The sequence below is a fragment of the Anguilla rostrata genome, chromosome 11, assembly GCF_018555375.3.
Source record: "Anguilla rostrata isolate EN2019 chromosome 11, ASM1855537v3, whole genome shotgun sequence".
NCBI lineage: Eukaryota > Metazoa > Chordata > Actinopteri > Anguilliformes > Anguillidae > Anguilla > Anguilla rostrata.
Window position 1 is genome coordinate 4,566,470 of NC_057943.1, and position 15,170 is coordinate 4,581,639.

The 15,170-nt window shown below is 50.6% G+C and overlaps 1 protein-coding gene across 1 annotated transcript in view; it reads right to left on the reverse strand.

Moving 5' to 3' along the window:
• The window catches only part of plxna3 (plexin A3), a 172,239-nt gene that overhangs the window by 67,102 nt on the left and 89,967 nt on the right, over positions 1 to 15,170 (reverse strand). The window contains exons 6-9 of the mRNA XM_064300615.1: positions 13,736 to 13,859; positions 12,862 to 13,018; positions 11,927 to 12,026; positions 2,327 to 2,441 (exon numbers count right to left, since the gene is read on the reverse strand). Coding sequence (XP_064156685.1) covers positions 2,327 to 2,441; positions 11,927 to 12,026; positions 12,862 to 13,018; positions 13,736 to 13,859 — 496 coding nt within the window. The remainder of the gene's footprint in view (positions 1 to 2,326; positions 2,442 to 11,926; positions 12,027 to 12,861; positions 13,019 to 13,735; positions 13,860 to 15,170) is intronic.

The window sequence follows — 15,170 nt, forward strand, 5'->3', positions numbered from 1 at the left end:
GCCTGCGCAAAACGGAGGTCCTCATTACACGCCTGGGCCTGCCTCTCCTCTCCGAGCTGCTTCAGTGGACCCAGCTTCTCAAGGATCACACCGTCCCCGATTCTTCTGCTTGTACCCCTCCGTGCTTGGGGCGTCGAGGATGAGGACGAAGAATTATTAGCTGGAGGTGGAGGAAGAGTTGGGGTAGCTGGAGGTTGAGGTGGAGCAAGAGTTGGAGTAGACGGAGGTGATGGTGGAATCAGGGCGGCTCGGGAGGGAATCGGAGATGCTGGAGGTGAGATTTCAGGGAGGAGAGTGGCCAGGTCCTCTAAGCATATTGTGGATAGAGGTGTTACAGAGGGAGGGCTCACAACATCCAGGTTGAGGTTTGCCGACTACGAGGCAAAGAAATAAAAAAGATAAACCGTTTATGTTGTCAATAGCAACATAACGTTTCTGGTATGAATTATACAAAGTCAGGCAACTTGCTCCACAGGTCCAGAAATCTCAAACTAATGAACTAATGAATGAGTGAATCTAAAATAACAATCATGCATATATGCCAACTGTTCCTGACTTGAAACATTTTCATCCTCTGTAACTTTAGGTATGATTGGCACTGGTAAAATGCACAGGCAGATTGTTAGCAACATTAATGTTTTGTAACTTATGGCTACGTGTGTCATAACAATAATGACACATAAATGTATGCCTAGCTCACCTGACTGGCCACTACAAAGTTCGTGTCCATGTCCCTGCACTTTGTGTAATCATTCATCCATGATAGACTAAAAAAATATAGCTGGTCGCCGACCCTCTAAAAGTGTGGGCTTGACGTCAAAACTGTCGATATTTGCATCATTTCTGTCCTGCGACGACGTTGTTCCCGAAGCATGAACTGGCCTTCAAACGGAAGAGCGTTTCGCTCTGGAAGACGGCTTCTCAAATGAAAACCTTGCACTCGCATGTTGGACTGCAACAGATAGCACTCTGGAGCGTCATCAAGCCAATGGAGAAAACCGCTGGAAAATGTTAGGAGGAGATAACGGCTTAATATTCGCGACACGACCGTCTGAATGACCTCATTTTATCGGACGGCTCCTTGATGCTTCTTTTTGTGAGAAGAAACTACCCCCCCCCCCTTTGTGAAGCCTTTGACTTGTCCTCCTAAATGGCAGGAAACAGGAGTCAGAGCTGATCTTTGCCTTTTGAAAAGACGTGTGTGGCAGTAAAATGACAAAGGGGGGGGGGGGGGTAGTCTGAGCCGAGCCAGGCGGTAAACGGTGCCCCCGTAGCCAGTTCCCCCCGCGTGAATAATGGCGATGCGTCCCAGCCAATCCACCATCAATGGATTGTTTGTGTGAGGGGGGGACGGACAATGGGCGCAGTGTGCTGAATTTTGGGGGGGCGGTAGCTGGATGGGCCACGCCCCCATTCTCGGGTACACTGGGACGCCCATCGGGTTCGACTCACGACCCCCGGACGGAGGCGCCGTGGTTACAGAGTCACATGACTCAACCCCAAAACAAGCCCACACTATGACCCCACAGCGTGACCCCACTCTGCTACCCCACACTATGACCCCACAGCGTGACCCCACTCTGCTACCCCACACTATGACCCCACACTATGACCCCACCCCGCCACCCCACGCTATGACCCCACCCGCAACCCCACGCTATGACCCCACAGTGTGACCGACTCTGCTACCCCACCCCGCCACCCCACGCTATGACCCCACCCCGCAACCCCACGCTATGACCCCACAGCATGACCCCACTCTGCTACCCCACACTATGACCCCACAGTGTGACCCCACTCTGCTACCCCACACTATGACCCCACAGCGTGACCCCACCCGCTACCCACGCTATGACCCACAGCGTGACCCACCCCGCTACCCCACGCTATGACCCCACAGCGTGACCGACTCTGCTACCCCACGCTAGGACCCCACCCGCTACCCCACGCTGTGACCCACAGCATGACCCACCCGCTACCCACGCTGTGACCCACAGCATGACCCCACCCGCTACCCACGCTATGACCCACAGCGTGACCCACCTGCTACCCACGCTATGACCCACCCGCTACCCACGCTATGACCCCACCCCGCTACCCCACGCTATGACCCCACAGCGTGACCCCACTCTGCTACCCACACTATGACCCCACAGCGTGACCCACCCGCTACCCACGCTATGACCCCACAGCGTGACCCACCCCACTACCCCACGTTATAACCCCACCCGCTACCCACGCTATGACCCCACAGCGTGACCCCACCCCGCTACCCCACGCTATGACCTCGCGCTGTGACCCCACCCCGGCGGCCCGGCGGCCTTACCTCCACGCTGCTGACGCGCCCCTCCTGGAAGGAGCACTCGGCCAGGTTGTTGGTGCAGATGTGTCTGTATTTACACCAGTTACAGGGGAACGGGCTGGACACACAGGACAGGCACCTGGGAGGGAGAGAGAGAGAGAGACAGAGGGAGGGGGAGAGAGAGAGAGGGAGGGAGAGAGAGGGAGGTTAGCCATGGGCCCACGCTCGCAGTGCACACACCGGCCCATCTGACTGCTCCACAGGTGGCAGAAGCAGGCCTGCCCAGCTCTAATGCTGGAGCACACAGTCAATCAATCATCAATCATATTTTATTTGCATAGTATATTTTACAGCAGTTGTCACAATACGCTTTACAGACCACCCTGGCCAAAAACCCCCACAGGAGCAAGCACAAGGCAACAGTGGCAAGGAAGAACTCCCTGTGGCAGATGGGAAGGAACCAGGCTCAAGGGGGAAGCTGGAGCACAGAGCTCTAATGTCGGAGCACAGAGCTGTAATGTTGGAGCACAGAGCTGTAATGTCGGAGCACAGAGCTGTAATGTTGGAGCACAGAGCTCTGATGTTGGAGCACAGAGCTCTGATGTTGGAGCACAGAGCTCTGATGTTGGAGCACAGAGCTCTGATGTTGGAGCACAGAGCTGTATCGGTGGAGCACAGAGCTGTATTGGTGGAGCACAGAGCTGTATTGGTGGAGCACAGAGCTGTATTGGTGGAGCACAGAGCTGTATTGTCGGAGCACAGAGCTCTAATGCTGGAGCACAGAGCTGTATCGGTGGGGCGCTCAGGCCTGTTCTCTGGTCCCTCCTGATTAATGAGTAATTAAAGGGCAGGGAGGGGAGAGGGAAGCCATTTGACTCTCCGATCCACATGATTATCACAATTAGACCATCATCACCTGAGGTGAGACTGAAATGAGGTGCAGCTGAGACCCCTCGAAAAAAACCCACCAGCCCCCTGAGGGGAGGCCCGCTATGCCCCCCCCCCCCCACTCCCACACCCCACACCCCCCGCCCCTGCACACCTCAGAGACACACACAGCATTCTGAAATTCCTTCCTTCCCTTTACCCCCCCCCGCCCGCCCGCCCGCCCGCCCCCGTGCTCTCCACCTCGCATCCAAATGACATTCGGAACACAGAGCCCGTTAGCATGGGGAAACGCACATATTCTGCCATACTAATCCCCTCCTTTACTCCCGAGGTGCACTGAAGAGCCCCCCCCCCCCCCAAACCTGCCCGCCCGCCCGGCCGCCGCCCCCCCACCCCCCGCAGGTTACTCTGCAGTCTGAGCACACCGGGCAGGCGGACGGCGTCGGGACTCCGTAATCCCCGGGACTGCCGTAACCACGGCGACACGCAGCAGGCACGCCCCGTTCCCGCCGCCGCGGCACGACCGGCGAATTCCGATTACAAACGCAAAATTTCTGTTTCTCCCAGAACAGAAACGGACGACAGCGCCCGCTACGTGCGCTACGCCTCCCAGAACAGAAACGGGCCGACATCGCCCGCTACGCGTCCCAGAACAGAAACGGACGACATCGCCCGCTACGTGCGCTACGCGTCCCAGAACAGAAACGGACGACATCGCCCGCGACGTGCGCTACGTGTCCCAGAACAGAAACGGACGACATCGCCCGCTACGTGCGCTACACCTCCCAGAACAGAAACGGACGACATCGCCCGCTACGTGCGCTACGCGTCCCAGAACAGAAACGGACGACATCGCCCGCGACGTGCGCTACGCGTCCCAGAACAGAAACGGACGACATCGCCCGCGACGTGCGCTACGCGTCCCAGAACAGAAACGGACGACATCGCCCGCTACGTGCGCTACGCCTCCCAGAACAGAAACGGACGACATCGCCCGCTACGTGCGCTACGCCTCCCAGAACAGAAACGGACGACATCGCCCGCTACGTGCGCTACGCCTCCCAGAACAGAAACGGACGACATCGCCCGCTACGTGCGCTACGCGTCCCAGAACAGAAACGGACGACATCGCCCGCTACGTGCGCTACGCCTCCCAGAACAGAAACGGCCGACAGCGCCCGCTACGTGCGCTACGCGTCCCAGAACAGAAACGGCCCGACATCGCCCGCTACGTGCGCTACGCGTCCCAGAACAGAAACGGCCCGACAGCGCCCGCTACGTGCGCTACGCGTCCCAGAACAGAAACGGCCCGACAGCGCCCGCTACGCGTCCCAGAACAGAAACGGCCCGACATCGCCCGCTACGTGCGCTACGCGTCCCAGAACAGAAACGGCCCGACATCGCCCGCTACGTGCGCTACGCGTCCCAGAACAGAAACGGCCCGACAGCGCCCGCTACGTGCGCTACGCGTCCCAGAACAGAAACGGACGATCGCGCCGCGGCGGTGTGCGTTCCTAAACACCACAAATGCTCCTCCTAATCGTCGGCTTCGGTGGGGGCGAGCTGAAGCCTCTCAGGACGATGACTGCGAGGGCTGTCGATCACGCACAGGCCGCTTAGATCACATTTCCATGAGCTGAATGCTAAAACTGCTGCTCGGGCCGCATTTGCTTAATAGCACGCTGTTTAACGAACAGTATCCGATCCGAAAGTTCCATAATGTCATTTAACAAATCCGCCACAGTGCAGGTGCACCGACGGTTTCTCCTTCCCCCATAATCAACTCTGACAAACATCCCGCCTTTACGGTTTCATTAGCAAGAGCCGTTTCCAGTGTAAGCCATCAGTGGGGCTGTGACAGAGGGCGGGTTTATTATTATTACAGTACTGAACCAACGCCACCAGGACCCTGCAGTAAATACTGCATGTGGACACACGCGCAAGCCTGCAGAAATATGCAGCCTGCCATGTCAGTTAGACTTATAAACCCCCCACTGCCCCCCCCCCCCATCAATTCCCTTCAGACTTTACTTTAATTTCAGTGAGGCTTGGGGAAATGAGGCAGGGGCTGGAGCGTTGACACCCTGATGGAGTGAGAGCTTTTCCAGCCCTGCGTGGGGAGACTGCTTCGAGAGCTTCGCCGGGCTCGGTCCGGCACCGCGCAGGACCGCTAGGCCATAGCGCCCGCCATTCTTAAGATATATTTCATTTTATTGAACCCCGTGGGGTAATTTGTCCTCTGCATTTGACCCATCCTAGTTACTTATAGGAGCAGTGGGCAGCCACAGTGCAGCGCCCGGGGACCAACTCCAGTTCTGAGGTCCTTGGTTAAGGGCAACTGCAGGAGCGCACCTAACATGCATGTCATGAGTATGGGAGGAAACCAGAGTACCCAGAGTAAACCCACACGAACGTGGGGGAGAACATGCAAAACTCCACGCAGAGAGAGGATCCGGTCGGACCCGGATTCGAACCCGGAACCTCCTTCTTGCGAGGCATCAGCGCTAACCACTATGCCACCCTGCCCGCCCGCTGCAGGAGCTGTAGGTAACGCGAGCATTAAAAAAAAACCCAACGCACACCAAACCTGCTTTTTCACCTGCCATTGAAGCACCAGCACTGCGCTCAGCCCGGCACTGTGCAGGACCACTAGGCCACAGCACGCTCTCATGGGTAAGGAGATGGTCTTGTAACCTGATGGTCACAAGGTTCGATTCCCGAGTAGAACACCGCCGTTGTACCCTTGAGCAAGGTACTTAACCTGCATTGCTTCAGTATGTATCCAGCTGTGTAAATGGATGCAATGTAACTGCTATGTAAGTCGCTCTGGATGGATAAGAGAGTCCGCTAAATGCCTGTAATGTAATGTAATGTAACCTAATGTAATGAGTACAGATTTTCACACTTCCCTTCTCAGGACAATGAAGGGACTGAACTACAAAAATGGAATAAAGACAGGGAAGAGCCTGGAGAAATATCTGCCCAAAGCCTCAAAGTTCATCTATTAAGAACTACAAAAGTGCGTTCTAACATGTGCCTGTGTGTTTTAGCCTCCACTGCACCTACCGATGCCCTACTCCATTCATAAGTTAAGTTAGCCTTTAACTCATTACTTGAAAAGCTATATTAGCTGCAGTAGTATAGAGGCCAAACTGTACGGTAGCTAACATAGCAACTCAAAGCCTTGCACAGCTACTGTAGACAAGTATCACACGGATTTGATTGACTGCACAACTGCAAACAAACATGACAAAGAGCAATTGGGTATAGTTGGCGGTTTAGACCACAGGGTGGAATTGCTAGCATTGTGTACTTTCAGTACTTAGAGGGGAAAAAAAAAAAAGCTACCAAAAAACATTGGATGAAAATGGCCAGAAGATAAATGCCAGCAAACGTGCAAATCGCATTAGGACACTGCAGCCCATGCGTTACCAGGAAGCGTGCGCGCGTTGGGTCAAAAAGCAGTCCGCAGCACAGAGAAAATGCCAAGACCCCGCAAACAGAAGAACGATTCCGATCGGGCCGCAAATATTAAAGTCCTCGGAGGGAGCTGGTTTATAAGGTCACACTCAATTTGCCTCATCACCCGTCATACTCTGCAGGCTCGGGGGCGGGGGGGGGGGGGGGGGAAAAGCTAAACAAAAAAACAAAAAAAAAACAGCCTTTGATTAGGAATGCCTGAGATTTCTGGGATATTTTCTGGGAAGGATATGATCTCACAGCGCTTTAGCACCCCCCATCCTCCCCTCCCCCACCACCTCCTCTGCTTTCCACAGGTGGCCATTATCCCAGAGGATGAAAGAGGGAAGCGAGCTCCTTCATGCTTGGGGGGCTTAAGACTTATCGGGGGGGGGGGGGGGGGGATGGATCAAGTCGACATAAGAGGGTGGGTTTGGGGGTGGGGGGGGGGGGGGATGGGGGTGGTGATTCAGCTAACGCTGTCCGCCAGCCACACCAGAGGGGGAAACAATTCAAGGGCTAAATGTTCCCACAGGGCTTCTGTGAAAACAGGAAATCTGGCACAGGCTTCAGACCGACTGCTCTGGCAAAGGTAGGCCTCAGTCAAAGTTGCCATGGCAACCGGATAGAGCCCCAGCATAGATTATGCGGCCCCGCTTCTCCACACAGGAGAATTGATTGTTGTGCACGTGTTCCGCAGCCAGACAAGGCAATTTTATTCCCGACAATAAAACACCATTTATTCAGGACACAATCAAATTATTTGAAGAATACGTCTGTGTGTGTGTGTGTGTGTGGGGATTAAACACAGAGCATGTTTACCTAATCTCTTTGATATACAAATTCACTTTTTTTTTTTTTTCCCATTCACACCCAGATTGTAATCTTTAACCAAGCAGGCTAATTTCAAATGCGCAATCCTTCACGGTTTAATTAAACAGTTTATTGTTGAGTATAAGGTTTAGACTGAAGGAAGACAAACTATAAACACAAATTGAATACGAGATTCCGCTGCTTTGATCTGATCTATGATGCAATTTGTAACCACAGACGACTCTAACTGTGATCGATTTCAAGCAGTCATGAATTTTTGGTGAGGGTTGTCAATAAGAATTTTTGACTTGTGAAAGTATTTCAGTTTTACCCTCTTAAGTCTTCCTGCAAAGTGTAAATAATGAAAAAAAAATCAATCTAGTGTTTAATCTCAATTCCATTATTTATCCAATGTGCATGCCAATTAGTGGTAATATTAATATCCCCCTAGCAAAGACAGATGTGCAACCAAGAGCAATTGGAGGAGTCAGCTCAGTCGTTAGCATCTACAGACCTCTACATCTACAGACCCCCACATCTACAGACCTCTGCATCTACAGACCCCCACATCTACAGATCTCAGCATCTACAGACCCCCACATCTACTAGACCTCTGCATCTACAGACCCCCACATCTACAGATCTTGGCATCTACTACACCTCTGCATCTACAGACCTCCACATCTACAGACCTCTGCATCTACAGACCCCCACATCTACAGATCTCAGCATCTACAGATCTCTGCATCTACTAGACCTCTGCATCTACAGACCTCCACATCTACAAATCTCTCTATCTGCAGACCCACACATCTACAGACCTCCACCTCTACAGATCTCTGCATCTACAGCCCTCCACATCTACAGACCCCCACATCTACAGACCTCCACATCCACAAACTTCCACATCGACAGATCTCAGCATCTACAGACCTCCACATCTACATGACTGCGAGGTAGTTGGCACACCCAGCCACTGGTTAATCTTTCATTACCTTCACAGTCAACAGTGCCGGTAAACAACAGGCCACCGGGGAATCCTGTGGTGTAATTAATTATGGCCACTCCTAAGATCGCATATGGACCGTTATTTCCATCTTCTGCCAAAGCCCGGCAACTTCACGTTTAAAAATCCTTAGAGCGTCACGTTCTCTCCTGTAATAATAATAACAATAATAATAATATTAAAAAGGAAAAACGCCCAACTAACTGTTTCTGCTTAGCATGTTATTTCTCCACCAGTCAGGTTATATTTATCTGAATATAAATCGGGGTTCAACACAATTACGGGCACTCTACAGCTGTCAGAAACCGCTTGGACATCGTCCATCCCATAATCCTCTGGACGCGGTTCAAACACCTCGCTCGTTCAGGAGCGCTTTGTCACGCCCCCGCACCCTGCCCACCGAAGCCAAAACCAGAAGAGAGTAATCAGAGGACCCTTCAGCAGGGTTTAAGGACCCATTGTTTATGTTCTCCTCTTGCATTTCTCTAAATTATACTATTTTCTTCTTCTTCTTTTTTTTTTTTTTTTTTAAAACAGCCCCTAACCCCACACAGTTGCTTCCTGGGAAAATTGAGAACACTTTAATTTGTGTTTTTTTAAAAGCTAGTATTTTAAAACCTTTTTACAGCCGGAGGAATTCAGGTTAGGCACCCAGGTCACGAGCACAGCCGTGCTATGTCCCACCGTGTGTTCGAACCTGCAGCCTCTTGCATACAAACCTGGGTCACCCCAGCCACCACCACCACTACACGCACTGAACTGAGCTGTGGTACAATTGTACAGAAATACTGTGAAGCTGAACTTGATGAAAGACAAAAAAAAATACATTGTAATAATATAAGCAGACTGTAGTTATTGATGTTTTTGCGTTAAAACATTGGTCTGGATTTTACGTCCCTATGTTAAATGTGTGTTATATTTGTGCACTCCAGACTACACCTCAGCTAGTCTCACCCTTTAGAGAAGTTTCCTGGGTAAGCATATAATAAACATTTAGGGATATACTTGAATACTTGAAAGATGCGGTGTATATCCGATCAGCCTAACAATACTGATGGTTCGCCAGGTTACCAGCGTAGGTCACATGGTGTAAGGTCGATCCATTCGAGCGTTGGATGTGGGGTCGGACCTCTTAATTTATTTTTTGGCACATTCAGCACACCGAGGAAGGTGCAGGCTGAAACGCTGGTGCACGTCGAGCCTTCATACATGGATGCAATAAAACAATAGTCTATAATATTCCAGTGAGAGCGGTCCGTTTATCTCTTTCATTTATAGTTTGTGGGGTTCAGCACCCAATTAACAGCTGATACGCTCGAGTGAACACGTTTGATTCCTTTGATTTTTAAGGATATACTAACCAATGCTAACCATCTGCTAACCAGCTAAGTGTCATTGTAGTGCACTGTGTGGTGGTCTCTACACCACTGTATTAATATCACATGATAAAGAAGGGGGGGGGGGTGTGGGTGTGGGGGGGGGGGGGAGGGGGCATGGGGGAGTTCTGAGATATATGCTTTTTTTAAAAAAAACAGCCTCCACTCCCACACTATTGATCCAGAGATTCTCTGGTGTAAACATTTGAAGTGCAAATGAACACATCTGCAGTGGACAAAAAAAAACATAAAACGCGGCACGGCGGCAAACACCGGGGGGTCACGGCCTCATCCTGAAGCAGAGAGACGCTCCGCTCCTCACCGGAGTGAACACAGCTCTGAGAACGGCACGGTGCCGCCTGGCCTGGGCTGTGGACCAGGCCCCTACTCTACCCTACACTACCCTACCATATCCTACCCTAGCCTAGTCTACCCTACCATATATCATACCCTACCATATCCTACCATACCCCACCATATCCTACTATACCCTAACCCTACCCTACCATATCCTACCACACCCTGCCCTGCCCTGCCCTACCCTAACCCTACCACATCCTACCACACCCTACCCTGCCCTACCCTACCCTACCACACCCTACCCGAACCCTACCCTACCATATATCATACCCTACCATATCCTACCATACCCTAACCCTACCCTACCATATCCTACCACACCCTGCCCTGCCCTGCCCTACCCTAACCCTACCCTACCACATCCTACCACACCCTACCCGAACCCTACCCCACCACACCCTACCCGAACCCTACCCTACCATATATCATACCCTACCATATCCTACCATACCCTACTCTACCCTACCCAACCATAATCGTACCATATCCTACCACACCCTACCCTGCCCTATCCTACCCTAACCCTACCCTACCACATCATATCATACCCAACCCTACAAGGACGTGCACACTTGCCCATAAGAGCTGGCACAGTACCAGCCTGCATCTCCATCTCAGATTGGCACGAGCGCACAACCAACCTGAATGAAACTCCCCTAAACCACGGTCTCAGGAAAAGGTAATTTAGCTCATTTTCGCTCAGTCGGCTCAAAACTTGAAAGCGATGCCGAGGCCCTCGCTGTTCCTGGAGTAGCCGGTTGAGGTTTTCTGCTTTAATAATAGTAATTAGGCCCTGACAGGCTCCTAGGGGGCTGGGTTTTATCACTTCATGAGGTTCTGATCGTGTTGGTCGCTAACAGCAGGCCTAGCCAACATCTATTGGATCAACTCCACCGACCGCGCGGCGCCCGGCACCGCCTGCGGAATCAGCTGACGTTAACTTCCTGTTCCTCGGCGCTCTTTTAACACCGTCGGCCGTAACACACTGAATCCAGCTCTGGGATATCAGGCACAGTTTTAGCTTGGCTCAGGTCCTACCTCACCAACTGAGATCAACCACGTGACCGCTGTCAATATCAAACTCCACGGAGCCCCTGATCTCCTCAGGCGTTCCTCAGGGATCAGTGCGTGGGTTCCCTTGTATTTATCATTTGCATGATCCCTCTCAGCCAGATCAGCCGTCAGTATAATATGATATGCTAATACTGCCGTGCGAATAATATTCGGACACTTGTACGTGTGCACCCTTTTTTCTTTATTTCTTCTTTGTTTGTGTACGTATATGTATGTGCATCATTATTTGCTGTGCGAAACGACCTTGGGCGTTGAGAAAGGCTTCACACAAACACCAGTTGTTATCATTATCATCTTAAGTGCAGAAGTTATCTTCGGCAGTGTGTGGCCGGCCTGCGGCTCCATTGTTAAGGCACTGCAGGAATCCCAGCGGCACCGGGCGGCGCGCGTTGCGCGATAGCAATCAGCACTTCCTGTCTCCTCTAGTGTTCCTTCACGTCCCCGCTGTTTGCGGTAACCGCCGTTCTGCGCCGTGCGTGACATACAGGGAGCCGTCGCAGAGTGCTCTCTCCCGCCCTGCTAGAGGGCCTCCTCCAAAAAGACAACGTTTTCACTTGAAAACAAGAGGGCCTTTTTTTCCCCCCCCTCGCCTCTCGCCTCACACCCTCCTCGGGAGAAGAAAAAAAAAAGAAAGAAACAAACACTCACGACTGGAGCACGCTGCAGTTGTAGAAGATGAAATCCGTGGAGATGAATATCCGGTCCGTCTCCTTGGACTTCAGGGACAGCCTGACCACGCGCTTGTCGCCTGGAAAGAAAGAAAGAAAGAAAGAAAAAAAGCGACTGCAATTATTCCTGGACGGCGCTATGCCACGGCGGACCTGTTGCCCCCCCCCTGCCCCCCCCCACCCCCCCCGTCCGAAATTCTATTTTTGAAAGCTTCCACTGCTTTTCCACATTTTCAGGCCTCAAAGTGCGGCAGTTGTACCTTAAAACACTGATAAGTGTCCTGCTTTTATTTGCTGGTTAGTTTCGAAGCCCGCTGCACGCAATTATTGTAATCTAATTGCCCGGGACACGTCCGCATAACGATAATCACCAAAATGGCTCCATTTGGACCCTCCATTATTGCGATTCCGCAAAGATGATTGTACCCACCGCTAGTAATAGCCAGGTTTGTACCTTTTCTAGGTTAAAAGCGTGGATGTACAGTCATCTGGAGTTTGAAAACACAGCCCACGTGCAAAAAAGGGGATGTTAAGAAATGACCATGAAATGTCCATAACGCTCTGTCTCACAGTGGAGTTGACAGGGCACATTCCATTTTACCAGACATCCTTACTTCCTACAAAATAACCATTTGGCAACAGCTGAATGGGGAAAGAAAAAAATAAGCAAACATACTATATATATATATATTTTTAATATATATATAAACCATTGGAAATTGACTGGACTGCATGGCTTTTATACAGCCTGAACATACAATAAAGTTTATAGCTACACCATGTCGGACTTTATAAACAGAAATTTGCTTCAATTCCAAGAAAAACACTCGCACTAGTCAAATGCTCACTTCAAAGAGCACTCCAGACTGAAAGGTTTACAATGAGAGGAATTTTGGGGTCCCCTGCCCTCCTTACCATATCCCTGAGTCAGTGCTGGGACGTCCCGCAGGGAGGGGGACATGCAGAAGATCTGGCCCTTGGACAGCACCTCCCCCTGGCTCTCGGACAGGTCCTCGAACACGCAGGTGACCCCGGCGGAGAGGTTGGGCACGTTGCGCACCTTCACGCTCAGCTGGACGAGAGGACAGGACAAGACGACGACGACAAGAACGTCAAGACCAAGCAGACCTTATGCAATTCCTTACGCAGCTGTCTGTGAATTTAAAGTCAATAATCATGCATTTCAAGACAAAAGACTCAAAAAAAAATTCTAAATCTGAAATTCAGTTTGGGAATGTTTTTCTTAACACTTTTTGTTAAAAAAAAAAAAAAATGTTTTTTTGAACGTTGTAATCTCCTCATTCATGGTTTAACCCTTTGAAGAGCACGAATGTTTTGGAATGTTTTTTTTTTCTTCCAAATTCTAAATCATCGTTTTAGAGTTCCACTGCTTTCAATTCCCAGTAGTGATTGTTAAATCAGCATTAGAACGTTCGGTTACGAACGCTCTAATCACATATCAGTGATCTCGCATCTTAGAGGGTTAACAGGCTCCAGTAAGTTACCTGGGCAGGGACAGCTAAACAAGACCAGGTTAAAACCTAGTATATGGCTGGACCTAACACACGTGATCCGGCCGACCAATGGTGTGACTTCATAACTTGGCCGACCAATGGTGTAACTTCATCACTCACTCAGTCAGTCACAGACATTCACGTTTGTAGGGCTGGCCCCACTGTTGCGGTCCAGCCAATAAATGGGGTCTTACACAAAGCCGGTTCAGTGTTATCTCGGCTCAGTCCAGGCATTTCTGCCATCTTAGAGAAGGAATGCTTTCAGCCAGGGGTACCTGGATGGAGGAGGACGTGACGGACATGTTGTTCGGCGTGACGCTTATGTCCACGCACTGGTCCAGCTCGACGTTGAATCGCTGAGGCTCCGCCCACTTTTCGCACGCGTCCTGCCGGGAACACCTGGAACGGCACAGCGAAGGGGTTAAAGGTCAGCAGGTCGCATCGCTGCACCGCTAATAACCGTTAGCAGCACTCGGGTAAATATACAAAAACTGTGAAAAAGGAAAAAAAAATGAGATATATATACATATATAGCACGATGTATATAATTTTTGGCCGCCATTAATGCTGAGGTGCTTCACGACTATTTTTATCACAGATAAAGAGTAGGTTTCCAGGAGCAGCAGCATCTGCACAACAGTCTTGGCTGTGACATGAGCGCTCGCGTTTGGACCGCGGCCATAATCCCGCGGAGATGCATAACATTACTTATCCCGCAAACAAATCAATTTGAGGAGGAGCGCTGGCACGAGAACCGGATTAATTGAAAAACGACGGGGACGGTTCGACTCGAGCGCGCCGCGCGGGAACGCCGACGGAGGCAGGGAGCCGTATCGCGGGACTTCCGACCGACGGAGAGAGAAAAAAAAACACCGCCGTAACGAAATTTAGACTGTCGGCTTCGTCACTAGCCCTCCTGAGATCCGGCAGAAACCATTTTTTTAATTTAATTAAACATTTTTTCATATAATAAAAGTGTCTTGGATGACAAAAAAACATGTTGTAGTAAAAACACTTTCACATATATGTATATATACATATATACATACAGAAGGACACTTGTAGTGTAGGTTTCAGCATGGTGAAATATATGATTCTTGAGATTAAGATCGGAGACTCACGTCCCTTACAGAGGGCCAAAAATAAATCGCTGGGTCTTAGAAGGATAAATAATATCTATCAGTTAAAATGGCACATAAAAAATATTGAGTTCCACAACAGACACGTATAAAACCTGCTCAGAAGATTCCAACTTAGGTTTGAAAATCCAGCCACTGGAACAGCGTAAAGATTTTCCACTTCTGAGGTGGCGAAATGGGACTTCGTTTCTGTGCTCATTTCCAAGCTGCCTCCGCGTGTTTTCTTTGGAGTGAAATACAGCCGTGTGACTGCTACTGTATTTTCATTTGTTAAAACAATATCCAGCGGACCATTTTAGAAACCTCCTGACACTAAAAAAAACATGTGCTTAATGATGCGTAAAGGTAATTTTATTCCTGGAATCTCACATTTTTATAATTTGCTGGTGACCCCCCCCCCCCCACACCCTCCTCCCGCCCCCGCCCCCCACAACTCTTTCCCCGAGTGACTGTTCTGAACAGCAGCTGGATATTAAAACATTTATAACACTGGCACAATTGTCAGACGTGTTAAGTGGAGCTAAAAGTTCCACATGTTCGTGCGAGACAGCTGTACTGGAGGAGGAAGGGG